At 35.8% G+C, this 15,604-nt stretch overlaps 1 protein-coding gene across 4 annotated transcripts in view; it reads left to right on the top strand.

Annotated features, from left to right (window-relative positions):
- The window catches only part of ATP11B (ATPase phospholipid transporting 11B (putative)), a 68,268-nt gene that overhangs the window by 24,947 nt on the left and 27,717 nt on the right, over window positions 1–15,604 (top strand). For 3 of the 4 annotated variants that reach the window (XM_068405691.1, XM_068405692.1, XM_068405690.1), the window contains exons 5-20: window positions 190–297; window positions 468–596; window positions 720–823; window positions 2,132–2,179; window positions 4,632–4,696; window positions 5,265–5,346; window positions 6,556–6,706; window positions 9,374–9,571; window positions 9,835–9,993; window positions 10,278–10,450; window positions 10,850–10,918; window positions 11,872–11,945; window positions 12,032–12,135; window positions 12,277–12,458; window positions 13,192–13,395; window positions 13,670–13,823. In XM_068405691.1, coding sequence (XP_068261792.1) covers window positions 190–297; window positions 468–596; window positions 720–823; window positions 2,132–2,179; window positions 4,632–4,696; window positions 5,265–5,346; window positions 6,556–6,706; window positions 9,374–9,571; window positions 9,835–9,993; window positions 10,278–10,450; window positions 10,850–10,918; window positions 11,872–11,945; window positions 12,032–12,135; window positions 12,277–12,458; window positions 13,192–13,395; window positions 13,670–13,823 — 2,004 coding nt within the window. The remainder of the gene's footprint in view (window positions 1–189; window positions 298–467; window positions 597–719; window positions 824–2,131; window positions 2,180–4,631; window positions 4,697–5,264; window positions 5,347–6,555; window positions 6,707–9,373; window positions 9,572–9,834; window positions 9,994–10,277; window positions 10,451–10,849; window positions 10,919–11,871; window positions 11,946–12,031; window positions 12,136–12,276; window positions 12,459–13,191; window positions 13,396–13,669; window positions 13,824–15,604) is intronic. The other variant, XM_068405693.1, reaches the window with a different exon arrangement.

The raw sequence follows: 15,604 nt of genomic DNA on the forward strand, positions 1-15,604 counted from the left end.
GTAAAGTGAGGAAAAATTAAGAGAATTCCCAGGTTCTAGTGAGTAACAGCTGTAGTAGAAACTCAAAAGAAGTTAGTAACTGTATTCAGGCTATGCAGCAAGTAGTTTGAAGCACATTTGCTTAGAAGATGTTTGTTATGCTTTATAGGTTTCTTGCTTAAAAAGTAAATTTGTATGTGTTTTCCACAGGGTTATGAAGACTGGCTACGACATAAAGCAGACAATGAAGTAAACGGTGCTCCGGTTTATGTTGTTCGAAGTGGTGGCCTTGTAAAAACTAGGTCTAAAAACATTCGGGTATGTGCCTAAGGACAAATTGAAATTGTGTTTCTGTTGTATAGCTAAAGCTCTTGTTTCATTACTAATCATTGTGGCCTGTTTCGTCATGATTTGGTAACAATACTGAAATGAGTTATTCTCTTTTAAAACTCTATGTGTAGACTTCTCATTTGTGTTCACGTCATTAGGTGGGGGACATTGTCAGAGTAGCCAAAGATGAGACTTTTCCTGTTGATCTGGTGCTTCTGTCATCTGATCGAGTCGACGGTTCATGCCATGTTACTACTGCAAGCTTGGATGGAGAGACCAATCTTAAGGTCTGCATTACTGCTATGAAATAGAATGTAGTTAATTTGTGATGCCATTTTTATTTCAGCCCATTGAAATACCCCCCTGCCTGGTAGTCCTGTATCATTAACTTAATGGACACTGTTTTACAGACACATGTTGCAGTCCCAGAAACAGCAGTGTTACAGTCTGTTGCCAACCTGGACAAACTTGTAGCTGTTATAGAATGTCAGCAGCCAGAAGCAGATCTATACAGGTATCACCTTTTTAGTAAATATTTTGAAATTAAATAAAAATGAAGTGTTTAATATTGGGAATGTTATGAGTCTTGCTGTGATTAAAATAGCTTCAGACATCTGCTTAAATTTTAGGTTTTAATAAATAGTATAAGTGTTTATACATATGTATGTACTGAAAAGTTGCAAGTGATAAATTTTAATATTTCACTAGTAAATTACAAATTATAGGATAATATTTACCTTTTGTATTTTAATCATGATGCTTATGTACATTTCTCTTCTAACCAGTAAACTTGTTTCCAAATTTTAAAAAATTAAATAGCCTATGAGTCTGAGCAGGTTACAGAAGGTGTTGTATAAGGGTCTGCCAGGAGATTTCAGTACTACATAATATATTTTTTTTAATGGAATTAACTCAAACCATAGAAAATTGGTATAAGCTTATATTAATTCTGAGGGTATGTGTTGGTCGTATTTATTTTGCTTATGCTTAAGAGAATATTTGAACTCCATTCTTCAGGAGCAAAAATTTAGATTAAAAACAGTTGTGTCTGAGTGTGCTTCATTTCAGCTTTTAACATCAGCAAGCAATGCCCTAGTCTCTTAAAACAGCATCATAGGTAACTAAAGTTATATTCCCATCCAAGTTTCTCCTGAATCGTATAATGGAAGACGGTAGCTATCTAATGGAAAATGGTAGCTGTCAAGTAGTTTTTAAAATCCAAGTATATCACAGCAGCTGTTCCTAAGTAAGGTTTGGGATCTTTGAGAACTATTAAATTTTTAAAAACTAAGATACTTAGTTTGAACAGCTGTTCAAATATTTGATCTTTGCTTCAGTTTGTAGAGAACATCAAGTTAAGGTACAATTACTATCGAAGTTTATGTCCCTGTTTGTAGCTGGGGTCATGCTAAATATGCAAGTGTCAGATTTTAAAAGCAGAGTAGATTGGCTTTATTAAATGAAAAATTACTATTTCTGATGGATGATATGCTAACATATTTGTTGAGGAATTATTTCTTACTGAAACATCAAGAAGTCACAATCTGTTTTAGCTCAGTGAGAAATAAAATCTTTTATAGTTTTATTAATGGAAACTAATTGGCTTTCTTAAATGACTTCTTTTGAAGGATAAATGTTTCTGTTGTTAAATATCTCTTGTAAAATTATTGCCAGTGTTGCCATATTTTTTTAGTTTGACTGTTAATAAAGGTTGATTATTTTGTGTTTGTGAACGATTAATGACTTTTTTGTAAATGTAGAGGAGTTTTTTTACATTTTTGAGTCTTTGTAGATATTTCTAACGCATTGGCATCTTTCATAGATTTGTTGGAAGAATAACTGTAAGTCAACAAACTGAAGAAATTGTACAGTAAGTAAGATTTTATAAGATTAATGTTTAGAACTGATGGAGGTGGTTAAAATCATCACCATCACAAAAAAGTTACTGTTGAATATACAAAAGGGAGATGTATTTTTACTGAAAATATCAATTGTAGCTTCATACTTCAGATGGAGGTGAGAAAAAATCAGTGAAAGTAAGAGCATTACTAGCCAGTTTTTCAGATTTAATAGGACAGTTCTGGAAAGCTTGGCTGTTCTGAAGGGGGTAATTTTTAGGCACTGGTAATCAGCTGGTAACTTTGTTGCTGTTTGTTACTTAAAACATTTATTGATCTTAAACATTTTCCAGTGGCATATTATGTAGACTACAACAGATCCCCGTCATCTCTTTATCGGAGGCACTGAGCAGGTGTTTTTGCGGTTGAAATGCCTAGAAATGATTGATCTGTTTTAACAAAGCCTCTGCTACAGATCTGTAGCTTTTAGTATATATTTCAAACTACTGTACTACCTGGGACTGTAAAGATCAGTGCTTACATCTGTAATAGTTACCACATAATTGTTGCACATAAAGCTATGTGCATATAATCATGTGCTCACAACCTTTTCTTGTGCGGTCATAGGAAGTAGCATACACCTAAACACATGTGAAAATATAAAAATAAAGATGTGAAGCTACTTACAGACCTACGTGTGGACTTCCTCAAAAGATTACTAGTTGTGGTTGGTTGGCCCCAGCTAGCAGCCAAGCATCCACACAGCTGCTCATTCACCTCCCCCCATGACAACAGGACAGGAGAGAAAACAGGAAGAACAGGAGTGAGAAAGGTCATGGTTTGAAATAAAGACAGGGAAATCACTCACAAGAAATAGCCAGATTTTCAGCAATATTTATCATGCAAGTTATTTAATTGTTTTCTCTTGACAGAAGATAGATACCCCTCCAAAAACCCACTCAGCTGTTTTCTAAGGTCACTTTATGTGCTGCTTCACTTACAGCTTTCCAGAATTGGTTACTGCTTTGATATGATCTTATCAAAATAAGTTAGTTGACAACATGTAACAGTGCCAGTTTAAAGGGAGTGTGAAAAATAGTTGCAAGTTCTGACTATTGGTGGAGCTGTGTCTTCGACTGTCAAAGATAAACTTGTCCAGTCTGTGTTGCACTGATTCAGGTTTTGTATTTTGGGTTTGTCAGACTGGTTTTACAAACTATAAAAACCACTTGAATCCAGAAATATACATTAGGTTTCTTAAAAGAAAAGGTTAAATGCTTGAGCATTTAGTCCCTTTTAGTTCAATTTTTCAGTTAAAGTCTAGCCTAAAATATTAACATATGTAGGTGTAACTTAAAGAACCTGTCATAAACCATGTGTAGAATTGGTGCACATGGTATTTGTGATGGTAACTGTCACATTTGCAGTAACGTTTAAGTTAAATGTTTAACTGTTGGAGGTGGGGTGTGGGTTTGGAGGGGGTTTTTTGACTAACTCCAGGTTACGCTTTCAAAGGAGCTTCAAGTATAAGAGCTTTGTTTATATAATAGTGATCGTGGACTGCTTGTGCTACAGCTAATGGAAAAGTAAGACAAACCCAAGGGCTTGCATGCCATAGCACTTAGTATATGATCTTTAATTGTTTTCCTTATACCCAGTTTTTCAGCCTGGCCACTACAGTTGTTCAATTTCTACTTTCATTTGAAACACTGGCAAAAATAGTGAATGCACCTTTTTTTTTTTTTTTTATTTTTATTTCAAACTGACTGTGCTGGCAGTTACTAATGATGATACAGCCACTGGAGTAGAACATATGGATCTGACCTTATATGAACCTTGATTCTAACGGGACCTTTATTTTCACAACACTGTTTACAGTTAACTTAGCTAATGAAATGAATGTGTTCTTGTGGTGTGATAGATGTGAGGAAAAACATTTATGAAATTTTACTCTTGTGTTAGGAAGCAGAACTTGCATTGTTGTGGTGGTGGTGTGTCCATCTAATTGTTTGTTTCTCTGCTATGAATAGCTTTTGAACTTACTAGATCATTTCAGTTTGACAGAGGGGTAGAAGTAAGGTAGGTAAAATAGCCAAACATAAAATAACACTCCTATTGCACTGTGAGCTCGACAGGTTTTTTGCCTGCTGTCTTCTCAAGTAACTTGCAGGTCTCTCTGAACCAACCATTTGGTATATTTAGCTCAATCACTAATTATGGGATATTGAACAGTGGTGGGAGAGTATGGCAGTGACCAAAGGAGATGTGAAAGGAAAGTGAGAGCTCTGTGGAAACGTGTGGGGGAGGTGTGGTAAAAGGGGTAAGAAGATTGAAGGTAGACCTAAATGAGGGTAGGGTTGGAGTTGTTGCAGTGGTAATTCATAGGGGATATAGGACAACTTTGCATAGGAAAGTAGATTTCATTAGTCCTACAGAATACAGAACAACTAATTTTTAAATGCCAATATGTCTATTCCTTTTTAGACCTCTTGGGCCTGAAAGTCTCCTACTTCGTGGAGCAAGATTAAAAAACACTAAAGAAATATTTGGTTTGTAGACACCTAAATATTTAAAGAGTATTCTCTTCTTAAAACATGTTAATGAACTGTGCTTTAATTCTGCTTGCACTGAAGAAATTGTAATAATCTTGCTGACTGTTACCTGAGGGGATATGACTATAGATGAAAGTAATGATATTATGCTGAAGAATCCCTAAGGATATAAAGTTCCAGCTTCCATCTATTAAAGTATTTGAAGTGGTTTGATAAAGGAGTAACTTAACTTCCATGGATAAATGACTGTTGTTACTGCTACCCATTGTTCAAGACCTTCTCCTGAGATTTACCATTTTGATTTCCATAAAATACATATTGAAGAGCAGTACAGTTATAATAATGAACAACATTTTAGTAGGTGTTAAAATTACTTCAGTAGTACTTTTACTATAGCAGAATATTGCAAATACTTATGAAATGTTGTCTCACCTTTGTACTGAAGTAAACACAAAAGTAATATCACATCTTGATTTTATCCTATGTCTCTTAAAACAAAAAATTCTGCAAGTTGTATATATGCAGAAAATAAAGCATAACTCTTTCCCCTCCCCTTCCTTCCCAGGTGTTGCAGTGTATACAGGTATGGAGACAAAGATGGCATTAAATTACAAGAGTAAATCTCAGAAACGGTCAGCAGTAGAAAAGTATGTTTATTTTCTAATGTCTTTCTTATTTGTAGAGTTTTTAACTTAGTTTTTCCTTGGTAACTTTAAAACCTTGATGATCTCGTCATTGGGTTGTAGGCAAGGGAATCCTTTATTGATTCTTTCAGTAGTGTACAAAGTTGAAACACGCAACCATAAAAAGGACTAAAGCAGAAAATGTTAGTTCAGGAGGTTTGTTTCTCTGAGATATGGAGGTAATTTAATAATAGGTGAAATGCTGCATGAACCAGATGCTTGGAGATAGTTTTCAGAACAGTCCCAGCCTCTGCTGTTTTGTGCATCCTTTACTGTAAAACTTCATCATGCCTTTAAAGAGGATGGATTGAAATGAAGTCTTAATTGCTTACAAATCTTTGTCCTGAATCCTAGTGTTTGATATAATGGAAAACGGCTTGCTTTCATGTAGTCTAAAGGATATAGCCTATCCAGATATGTTTTGCAATGAATCTTGTGTCTAGCACAGATTGCAGGCTCAGTTTTAAAAATATTTGCTTGTAGTTAGGGAATAGGTGTTACTATAATATTTATGTGTTGAACCTCGTGAATTATTTTAAAAGGAAAAGGAGTTCTGGTATATTGCCTTTATTCCAATTACTAAAAATCTGAGAAAGCCTCCCAGCATTCTTTTGCAAACATGAGATTGATTATTCTTCTATAGCCAGATACAAATAGAACTGTAGAGTGCACAAGAAAATTTCAGTCATCAAAGCAAGGGGTGGAAAGATGGTCTGGCTAGCGTTACAGAGTACAGAGGCAAGTTTGACTGTATCCTGGTATAGCATGGCCTGGGTTAAATAATCTGATGCACATGGTAGTGCTCTTCTAACTGAAGAAAAAGGCGCAAACTTGGATTTACACAGTGGTTGGTTGTACTGCCTTCACAGCCTTGCTAGATACTCAGGGAAGCAGGGAAGTCAGCCCCCAAAACCTTGCATAACAGGTGTGACACAAGTCAGCTGTTGGGGTGTTCTTGCACCTTAATCTAGTCTTCATATTGCTATATGTAGAGTATATCTTAGATGTAGTATTTCTTTTCACTGCTGTTGCTTGTTTGTCACATAGAAACTTTATATCGAAACATTAAAAAAGAATTGTCCAATAAGTTTTTGATCAATTCATGTAACCATGGTCCGTCGACAGATTAAGTAAAATAAACTGAAGTTGCTTTTTTTTTTTGCCTCTTTGTAGGTCCATGAATTCCTTTTTGATTATTTATCTAATAATCCTTCTCTTTGAAGCCATTCTGAGTACTATTTTAAAGTATGCGTGGCAAGCTGAAGAAAAATGGGATGAGCCTTGGTATAATGAAAAAACGGAGCATGAAAGAAACAGCAGTAAGGTAATGTAGTTCTACCTGTTTGCATATCTGTGGAACCCTCAACCACTATATACTGAATGGAATATTTATTATGTCCCTAGTCCTGGATTTAGGTGTAGCTACCACGTGATCTACTTGCAAGTCTGTATGCTATTGTCTCAGTATTTTTTAAGACAGTTAGTCCTATGTAGCCTTACCCTTGTGTAGAAATATCTTAACTTCTGTAACTTTATGAAAAGACCAAACTTTTTGAAAATTTTGGGCGTTGTTAGGGCATATTTATGATGTTCTGTGTTCTTCTTATTGTTCTTTTGGGTGTCTTTTGTCATCCCTTAAACGAAAAGAGAAGGAGGGCAGCTATTCGTGTGCAGGTTCTGTTACCGTGATTTCACAGTTCAGGCATTTTGCACATTCTGTATTGTTGAGATTGTTCAGACAATTTTGTAAGGCCGTAATTTTCTCAAGCTCCTGCTTGCCTTCCCAATTTTCTGTAGAGATTGGAGGGATACTTTGAAGTGTTCCTTAAGTCTGCAGGTCTGAGTTAATCATTCTGTATTTTTCTGTGTTCTGTTTAATTTTTGATTTCTCTGAGTCTGCCTTCTTCCAAAGCAGTTCAGGAGCTGGTTGGAGCTGATTCTAAGAAGTAGAGGGGATTTTCAAAGCACAGAAGAATTGGAAATCCAGTTTCCACATGTGATGTGGTGTCAGATGTTTAACACCCACCCCCCCCCATACCCTCCCCATCTCCCAGAGAGTTGAGAATTGAATGTGCTCAGTAGGTGCCACGTGTACAAAAAGGTCCAAATCCCAAGTCAGGAGAGTTCTGTTTTGCTTCATAAGTAGAGTGAAACTTACAGTTAGTACATAGTAGTTGAGGAAGGAAAGAAAAGTAATTTGAGAATTTCTATGATTCAAGGAGAGTTAAGAGTTTACTGGCATTTCAATAGAACATGCAGGTTATTTAGAAGTTTGTCATGTGAAGGGTTTTTGTGGTTTAACTGGAAAAAAAAATCATTGTCTCAATGCTGTGTTTTAGTTAAAATTTAATTCAGATTATCACCACAGTTATCAAACTTTTTAATGTATTCTAAAATAATCTTATCTAAACATGTCACTGTTGAAAAGTACTAAATTAATTTAGAAGTTTTCACATGGTTTAGTGACTTTTATTTTTAGTACCTGCACCCACTTAACACACTTTCAACTGTTTGAAGTAGTCAGTCAAGTAAATTCTTGGCTCCTCTTAATTTGAAGTAGTTGCTATGTAAGTTAAACTAACCTGTGGAGCCTTTTCAGTTCTGAATAGAATTAGGGATAAGTATTTACTCAATCTTTCCATCTCCTTACGTTTGCCTTCAGGAGCATACAGAGCCATCAGTGTTCCTGCAGTGTCAGTCTCCTTCTAGTATGTCTTTGTTTTTCTCTCTCCCTTCTTTACTTCCACAATCTGCTTTGCATTTCTCAGTATGCTGACTCCCTTACTTGGAGTGCTGTCTCTGTTCATCTGTCCTGTATTGTGCAGATTCTTATTTAATAGACAGTGCTTGATGAAACTTGCTAACCTTAGTAATTGTCACTTCTTCTCAGTATATCTTCTCTTACATGAATTACTACTCTCAGTCTTTATCTGTCTTTTCTGGTTTAGTTTGGAAGACCTCTTAAGGTACAGAACTTCCTGAGTTTTTGTAAGACACCTTAATCATTGGTACTGACTTTTATTAAGTAATTATAGTAACACTCCCTAATTAGGAAGAACAGGAATTATTTAGATTTGCAAACTGTTGACTAGTTTTGTATTGCCTTTCTTCAAAATGTTTTCCTGCACCAATATCTGGTAGAGTTGAAATAAATGTCCCGGTTTTTCTCATCTCTAATCTCCCTTGCTCAATATTCAAGTGTTGGCAAGAGTCTTACAAAATTACAATTTAGATACTGAGTTTGTTGTGCAAATGAAAAAGAGACTTCAAAGAGGCTGTAATGTTGCATTTCAGAGTTTGTTAAAATTGTCATACCTAATAAAGAGAAATTTCTATCCTATTACATAACTGTTTACCTGAAATGCATGTGTCGAACACAAGGATCGGAAAAGGCATAAAAGAAATCTGTGCCATTGAAATCCACACGGTCTCTTTCTTGTCATGTAGTCTGGATCACCCACATCACTGGGGAATGCCAGTAGACAGGAACCTTCTTGTCACTCTGCTGTTCTAAACCAATACAGAATATTTGCAAATTGCTCTGATAACATGGAATATCAGTTGTTTGCCTTCACATTTATGGCTCCTTAGAAAAGCCTATGAATGGTGCTGTTTGCAATGGGAAACACGTTAGTTTTTTCAGACCCAGCTCTTTCAAGAGTCCTGTTTGAAAACAGAATCACCATGACAGTTAATATTAATTGGCAGACCTCCTGACAGATTCAGTAGAAAGGACAAAAATTAATGAACTTGAGAATTGAAACATCCAGTCATAGCTTTAGGCAGTCTTTCTGCATCAGCATGAAGGCGCATTACTGGGGCAACCTGGAGACACCTGTGTTGTCACTGTGTGTGTTATCTCTCTCATGTGTACATGGGTCTTGGTCCTCTGTCAATTTTTCATTTTTCAGACATGTTGAAACATAACTAACTAACCATGTTTCACCTGATCACTGCAGTAATCTTTACATTTTCTCTTTTTCTCTTGTAGATTCTGAGATTTATTTCAGATTTTCTTGCTTTTCTGGTACTTTACAATTTTATCATACCTATTTCACTTTATGTGACTGTTGAGATGCAGAAATTTCTTGGATCTTTTTTTATTGGCTGGGATCTTGATCTCTATCATGAAGAAACAAACCAGAGAGCACAAGTAAATACTTCAGACCTCAATGAGGAATTGGGACAGGTAGAGTTTTTTTACCTTCTATTTTCTGCTTCCTTTTTTAATATTAAAATTCATTACTGCAGACTTTTTTATTGGTTGCGCTTTGATTTCTGATCAGTTTGAAAATAAGGTATAAATATCTGATGGCAAAATTACAATTTTTTCATGATCCAAAAAAGGTGTGTAGTGGAGAGTGTGAGTTGAGATATATTTTTTTTTTTTCTCTATGTACTCTAACAAGTATATACAACTCCAAGTCTGTTCTTTGTTTTATTTTACAAAAGGTAGAGTACGTGTTTACAGACAAAACCGGTACATTGACTGAAAATGAGATGCAGTTTCGGGAGTGCTCCATTAATGGCATAAAGTACCAAGAGGTCAATGGTAAACTAACTCCAGAGGGGTTTTCTGAAGATTCTCCAGATGGAAATAGGCATAGTTTGGTAAGACTTTTTTTTTTTCACCCGTTAAGCATCCTAGGTAGAAAGTGTTTCATTTCAGAGAAATATTCTTCTAGCATTAGCATTTTTTTTAAAAATCAGAATTTCTGAATAGTTTGAGGCTATTAAATGTTACTGAACAAATAATATTTATTAAGCATGTTGAGATGTGATTACTTAACATGGAATACTTGGCAGATTTTTAAGTGAAAACATGATTTTTTATGAAGTATGTTCAAAACTGTTGCTATCTAAATGTTACAAATAAAGTTTTTTCTTTCTTATAGATGAAAGAGGAAGAACTCTTCTTGAAAGCAGTTTGTCTTTGTCATACAGTGCAGATCAATACAGATCAAACAGATAGTGCTGATGGTCCCTGGCATGCCAATGGAACAGCATCCCTGTTGGAGTACTATGCTTCTTCACCAGATGAGAAAGCTTTGGTTGAAGCTGCAAGCCGGTGAGTTGTACTGCCAAAACTATCTAATGTAGAAATTGCCTACTAGGGCAGGCAATTCATGGTAAAAGCAACCTTAAAAATTACTGAGATTGTAAAGCTCAGGGCCTGGCTCTGTCAGTTTACTATGAAAAGATACAAAAATAAAATACACAAAAACCTAGGCATATTATTAAGTGATGATTTAAAATATTTATGTAAATCCTTGAGAAATTATGGGGGATAGAGTATGTTACTATTAAAATATTGTAGAAAGTGGGCATTCTTAATTTTCTCTAGAAATAGAGAACAATAATGGGGTATAAAAGTCTCTTTTATTTTCTTTTCTTCCCCCCACCCCCAACAATCAATAGGCATTATGTCTAAATTGATGACTAAATGTATATTTTCTTTTTATTTTAGGGTTGGAGTAGTATTTGCTGGAACTAGTGGGGACAGTATGGAAGTAAAAAGTCTCGGAAAACCAGAAAGGTATTCATTTTTATTCCTTGTTTCTTTCGAAGGACAGAAAAGTAGTGAAGATTAATATAATTTTCTTCTCTTTATCCTCTCTGTTCATAAGAAAACCTTGCCTTTCCACAGCGTGCTCTTTTTAATGCTTTTTCCTTGATGTCTTCAAGACAGCTTGCATCTTATTCCTTACCAATTGAAATTGAGATGCAAGAATTTTGTCTGAGTTACTCTGTATAGGTGTGTATTATGACATTTTGTATCTTTGCCCATTCCTCAAAGGGTGAGTCTGTAGTAGAGTTGGAAAACTGGATTGCTTACAGTTTGTGCTTTAAGCTCTAGAAGTTCTCAGAATCACTCTCATGTATGCATAATCTAATTACATATTTTAAACTTTCTCAAAATGAGTAGAAATATACCGCAGATATACAATTATCAATAATGTCGTAACACCTTTTATCCATGTGATCTGTGTCAGTTAGCTGTCAGTACTTTAAACTTCAATGTCTAAAATTAATTTTCTGAACTAGTAGTAAGATAAAAAATAGTGAGTTCTCAGAGAACATACACTCTTTTTTTGACTGTGTAGATTCTTTACAAGCGTTAGAAATAAAATGTAGTTTTCAAAGTTACACCTGAAGGAATGATAGAAGGGTAAAGGAATACATAGGAGCTGATTGTAGTCTCCAGATGTAAAGCTAGTGTTCAAGAAACTATTCGTACTGGCAGAAGACCCTTTTATAGAATGGAATGAAACATATATAAAGCGATGAAAAGCAATCAACTGCACAAACACTGATAACAGTGATTGTTGCTCAACCGTGGTAGCATTACTTTTAGAGTTTCTATATAAAAATGACACTTTGGGGAAAGCGCTGTGGGGTAAGTGTATATTTATAAGTAATTGTCTTCGGAAATTTGTTTCTAAAAATGTTTTCTTCCCCTTCCCTCTTCTATTAAAACACAAAATGCAGGTATAAATTGCTTCATGTTTTGGAGTTTGATCCAAATCGCAGACGAATGAGTGTCATTGTAGAGAGTCCCTCGGGTAAGTCATCAGAAGTTTCACGAGCTGCAGCTGAGAACTTCTTAAATAGTATGTATTCTTAATTTCTGTTCTGTTTTACTTTTTAGGGGAAAAGCTTTTATTTACAAAGGGAGCAGAATCTTCCATTCTTCCTCGTAGTAAAAGTGGAGAAATAGACAAAACAAGGATACACGTGGATGAATTTGCTTTGGTAAGTGTATATTTTTGCCCAGCTGATGGGAAGAAAGTTCTCGGGTACAAACTCTGTGATGTGAAGTGAACAAATTGCAGGTGACACCTTGTTAGATCAGAATCTCGTCTGCTCTGAATGTTGTCTTTTATTTTCTCACAGAAAGGACTAAGAACTTTGTGCGTAGCCTACAGAAGATTCACACCTGAAGAGTATCAAGAAATTGGCAAACGCCTTCATGAGGCCAGGACTGCCTTACAACAACGAGAAGAAAGATTAGCAGATGTATTCAACTTCATAGAAAGGGATCTGGAATTACTTGGGGCTACAGGAGTAGAAGACAAGTATGCAGTGGAGTTTCTGCTAACTACACTCAAAAACATAGCGAGTTTAGAATTTATAACTGAAATATGACATGTGCCATGAAAAACTCTCCCGTCACCACCAAAAGTTCTGTGCTATTCTTGTTTAGTATGTTTACCACTCTTTGGACTGAGGAGCATTCAAAATATGTGTTGTACCAACTGATTTTGGCTTAATAACGATGACATACAGTGTGCTTCATCAGGAGAGATTTAATGTATGTGAAATGGAATAATTGCAGTAAATATTTAGTGTAACAGCTAATTTCTTGGGAAAACTTCTATACATAGCTACTTTACAAGGCATTCTGCTTGTGTAGTGTGTGTTCTGTAAGTCAGAGGGTGTACTGTACACGGGGGTGTACAGATGGAGCACTTAAAAGCTTTTCATTTACCACAGTATATAGTAATTGTTGCAGACTTTTAAAGCTTCTCAAATTCAGCAATGGTGCCTAATTTAAATTAAGAGGTGCTTCTTACAAAGTTTTGATCACTTAGCAGGATTGAAGTTCTGATTTTGTTTCATCAAGGCTTTCATTGCTGGTAACAGAATGTCATTTGCCAGACTATGATTCTCTGAAGATATACGTAACATTGGAAAGGCAGTCTTAAATCATCATGAAGGTGGGGTTACAGGAGTAACATGGAGTTATGGTTGTGTGCTCTTTTTTTGTAAAGTGTTGGATTGGTTATTTAAGATTTTTCTTGTTTCTAGACTTCAGGAGAAAGTCCAAGAGACTATAGAAGCACTCAGGTTGGCTGGTATCAAAGTGTGGGTACTCACTGGAGACAAGCACGAAACGGCTGTTAGTGTCAGTTTATCATGTGGACACTTTCATAGAACCATGAACATCCTTGAGCTTGTGCAGCACAAGTCAGACAGCACATGTGCAGAGCAGCTGAGGCAGCTAGCCAAGAGGTAAGATAACTGAGGTGTCATTATCTCAGTGACGATCTTAGCTTGGTTTTCTTTTATTTTCAAATTTTATGACAATCTCTTTGATGTATGTGCCGAACACATGAAGTTGCCCTTTTAGAAATCTATTTATTAATATAATAACAGATTTTAAGAAGCAGCCTGTCTCAAACAGGCTAACTTCTTTGTTTATTGTATGGGCAACTGCATAGTTCATAACAAAATTTAAATTTTTCCATCACACCAATACAAAGCCAACGCTTTTGTCCATGAATAGAATAAAGGAAGACCATGTTATCCAGCATGGACTGGTTGTGGATGGGACCAGCCTCTCTCTTGCACTCAGGGAACATGAAAAACTGTTCATGGAAGTTTGCAAAAACTGTTCTGCAGTGTTGTGCTGTCGCATGGCACCCCTTCAGAAAGCAAAGGTAAGTGAGGATATAATCAGGATTGTCTGGTAGGTATTTATTTTTATCATGCTTTGAGGAGGCAAGGATTTCTAGAACTGCTTTGTTTGTTTGTCTGACCTTTTGTGTGACTTTTGAATCCTTGTTAAATTGATCTGGAGTAGTTTGCTCAGAAGTCTCTGTGCGTTTGTGAAAATTTGCAAGTGGATGGAGAAGAGAGTCAAAATACTGCCACTGTGCAAGAAAAAGGCTAATCTTTAATCAGCCTCTTAAGTGTTCTGTAAGGCATTAGCTATCCTGATCACCTGCATGCTTTTGTGTTGCCTCGTCCATCACTTCTCCAAACCAAAAAAGCTAAACTGAAAATTCCTGAAGCTATAGGGAAAAAATGTGCTTCTTTAAAGATTTTTAAAAATACCCAAGTTTGAGGAGGAAGTAGAAGGGAAGGGATGTGGAGGCCTAGTCTCCAGGGGAGGTTTGCCTTAACGCTCTTTAAGACCATTTTTCCTTCATGCGTACTTAATTTTACTCAAATACAGATCAGATAAAAGTTGAATTCAGATTTTGTGGTGTGTGGTTTTTTTTTACACTCTAGAAAGCCAAGCTCTGAAGAGCTATATTATTTATTCTTTCCTTTTGAAATTTTCTGTCTTCATTTTATGCTTCTCTTCCTTTTTTTTTTGACTGATATTAATTGTATACCTCTACTGGAGTATTTTTTAATTTAGTATACTTTTAGCTTATCTGTATGCTTTAAGGGCATTCTGCATGTATTTCCAGTAATATTAAACCTGTGAAAGGGCTCTGCCCACTCTGTTTTTACACCTTGTCAAAAAGAAAAGGAGAAAAGACATCTTTTTACCTTAAAGCACTAAGAAACCCTTATGTGAGGTACTAGATGTGCAAAAGAGAGCAGGCTGGTTTACTATAGCATGAGTCACCTGTTTTAAGGTCACTTTTCCTGCTTCCAACATTTAGCCAGACTTTTAATGCAGTCTTTAGAATCACTTCATTATGAAACTGTTCAGCTGTATATAAAACTTAGTATAATATTAGTTTCAATATAATGCTATTAAGTTGTTTGTGACTATGAGAAAAGCAATTTGTTGGATGTGTCCACTTTATGTATGCTCTTTTAGCTGAAATTTTTGTGTTTTGTACTGCCAAATTTGGGAGATAGCAGCCAATAATGTTTTCCTTAATTCTTGTCCTGTCCAGCAGATAATCTCCATTATTTCCTGTGTTTTGTCATGAAGTACAGTAAAACCTAGTTTTCATGGCACTGACTTCTTAATTTTAAACATTGAAGTCTATAAATCACTGAGACAAATGCCATACAACATGGTAGGGAAGGGTGGGGAAGGAAGTGTATTGCAGTTTATTCTAGCCTTGCATTTGGTTTTCTGCTGTAGGCATACTTTTTGTGAGGTTTATTCCAAGGTTAAGCTGGAACTCAGCTTAATATTTCCCTTAGTTTCGTTTAATTCTAATGCATGTTAATATATGGCTAGTGCTCTCACTACTTCTTTTTGTGTATTTTATGGCTGAGAAGCCTTTTTAAACATCTTCATGTCAGTCATTCAGAGCTGCTGGTGATTGCTGTTGGTAGAATTTGCCAGAGAATTTGTCTTGACCTTTTGGTGTAGATGCTTGTCTGTCTAAATTACCACAGTTGTCGGTATCTCATGAGAACCGATCTGGGTGACATACTGCAGCCTTGCTAACTCTTTAAGGCTGCTTACTAAGATCTAATGCTAAATACACTTGAAATAATTATCCCTGAGGAATGGGGAGCCTTTAAA

The sequence above is a fragment of the Nyctibius grandis genome, chromosome 8 (genome assembly GCF_013368605.1).
Source record: "Nyctibius grandis isolate bNycGra1 chromosome 8, bNycGra1.pri, whole genome shotgun sequence".
Classification (NCBI taxonomy): domain Eukaryota; kingdom Metazoa; phylum Chordata; class Aves; order Nyctibiiformes; family Nyctibiidae; genus Nyctibius; species Nyctibius grandis.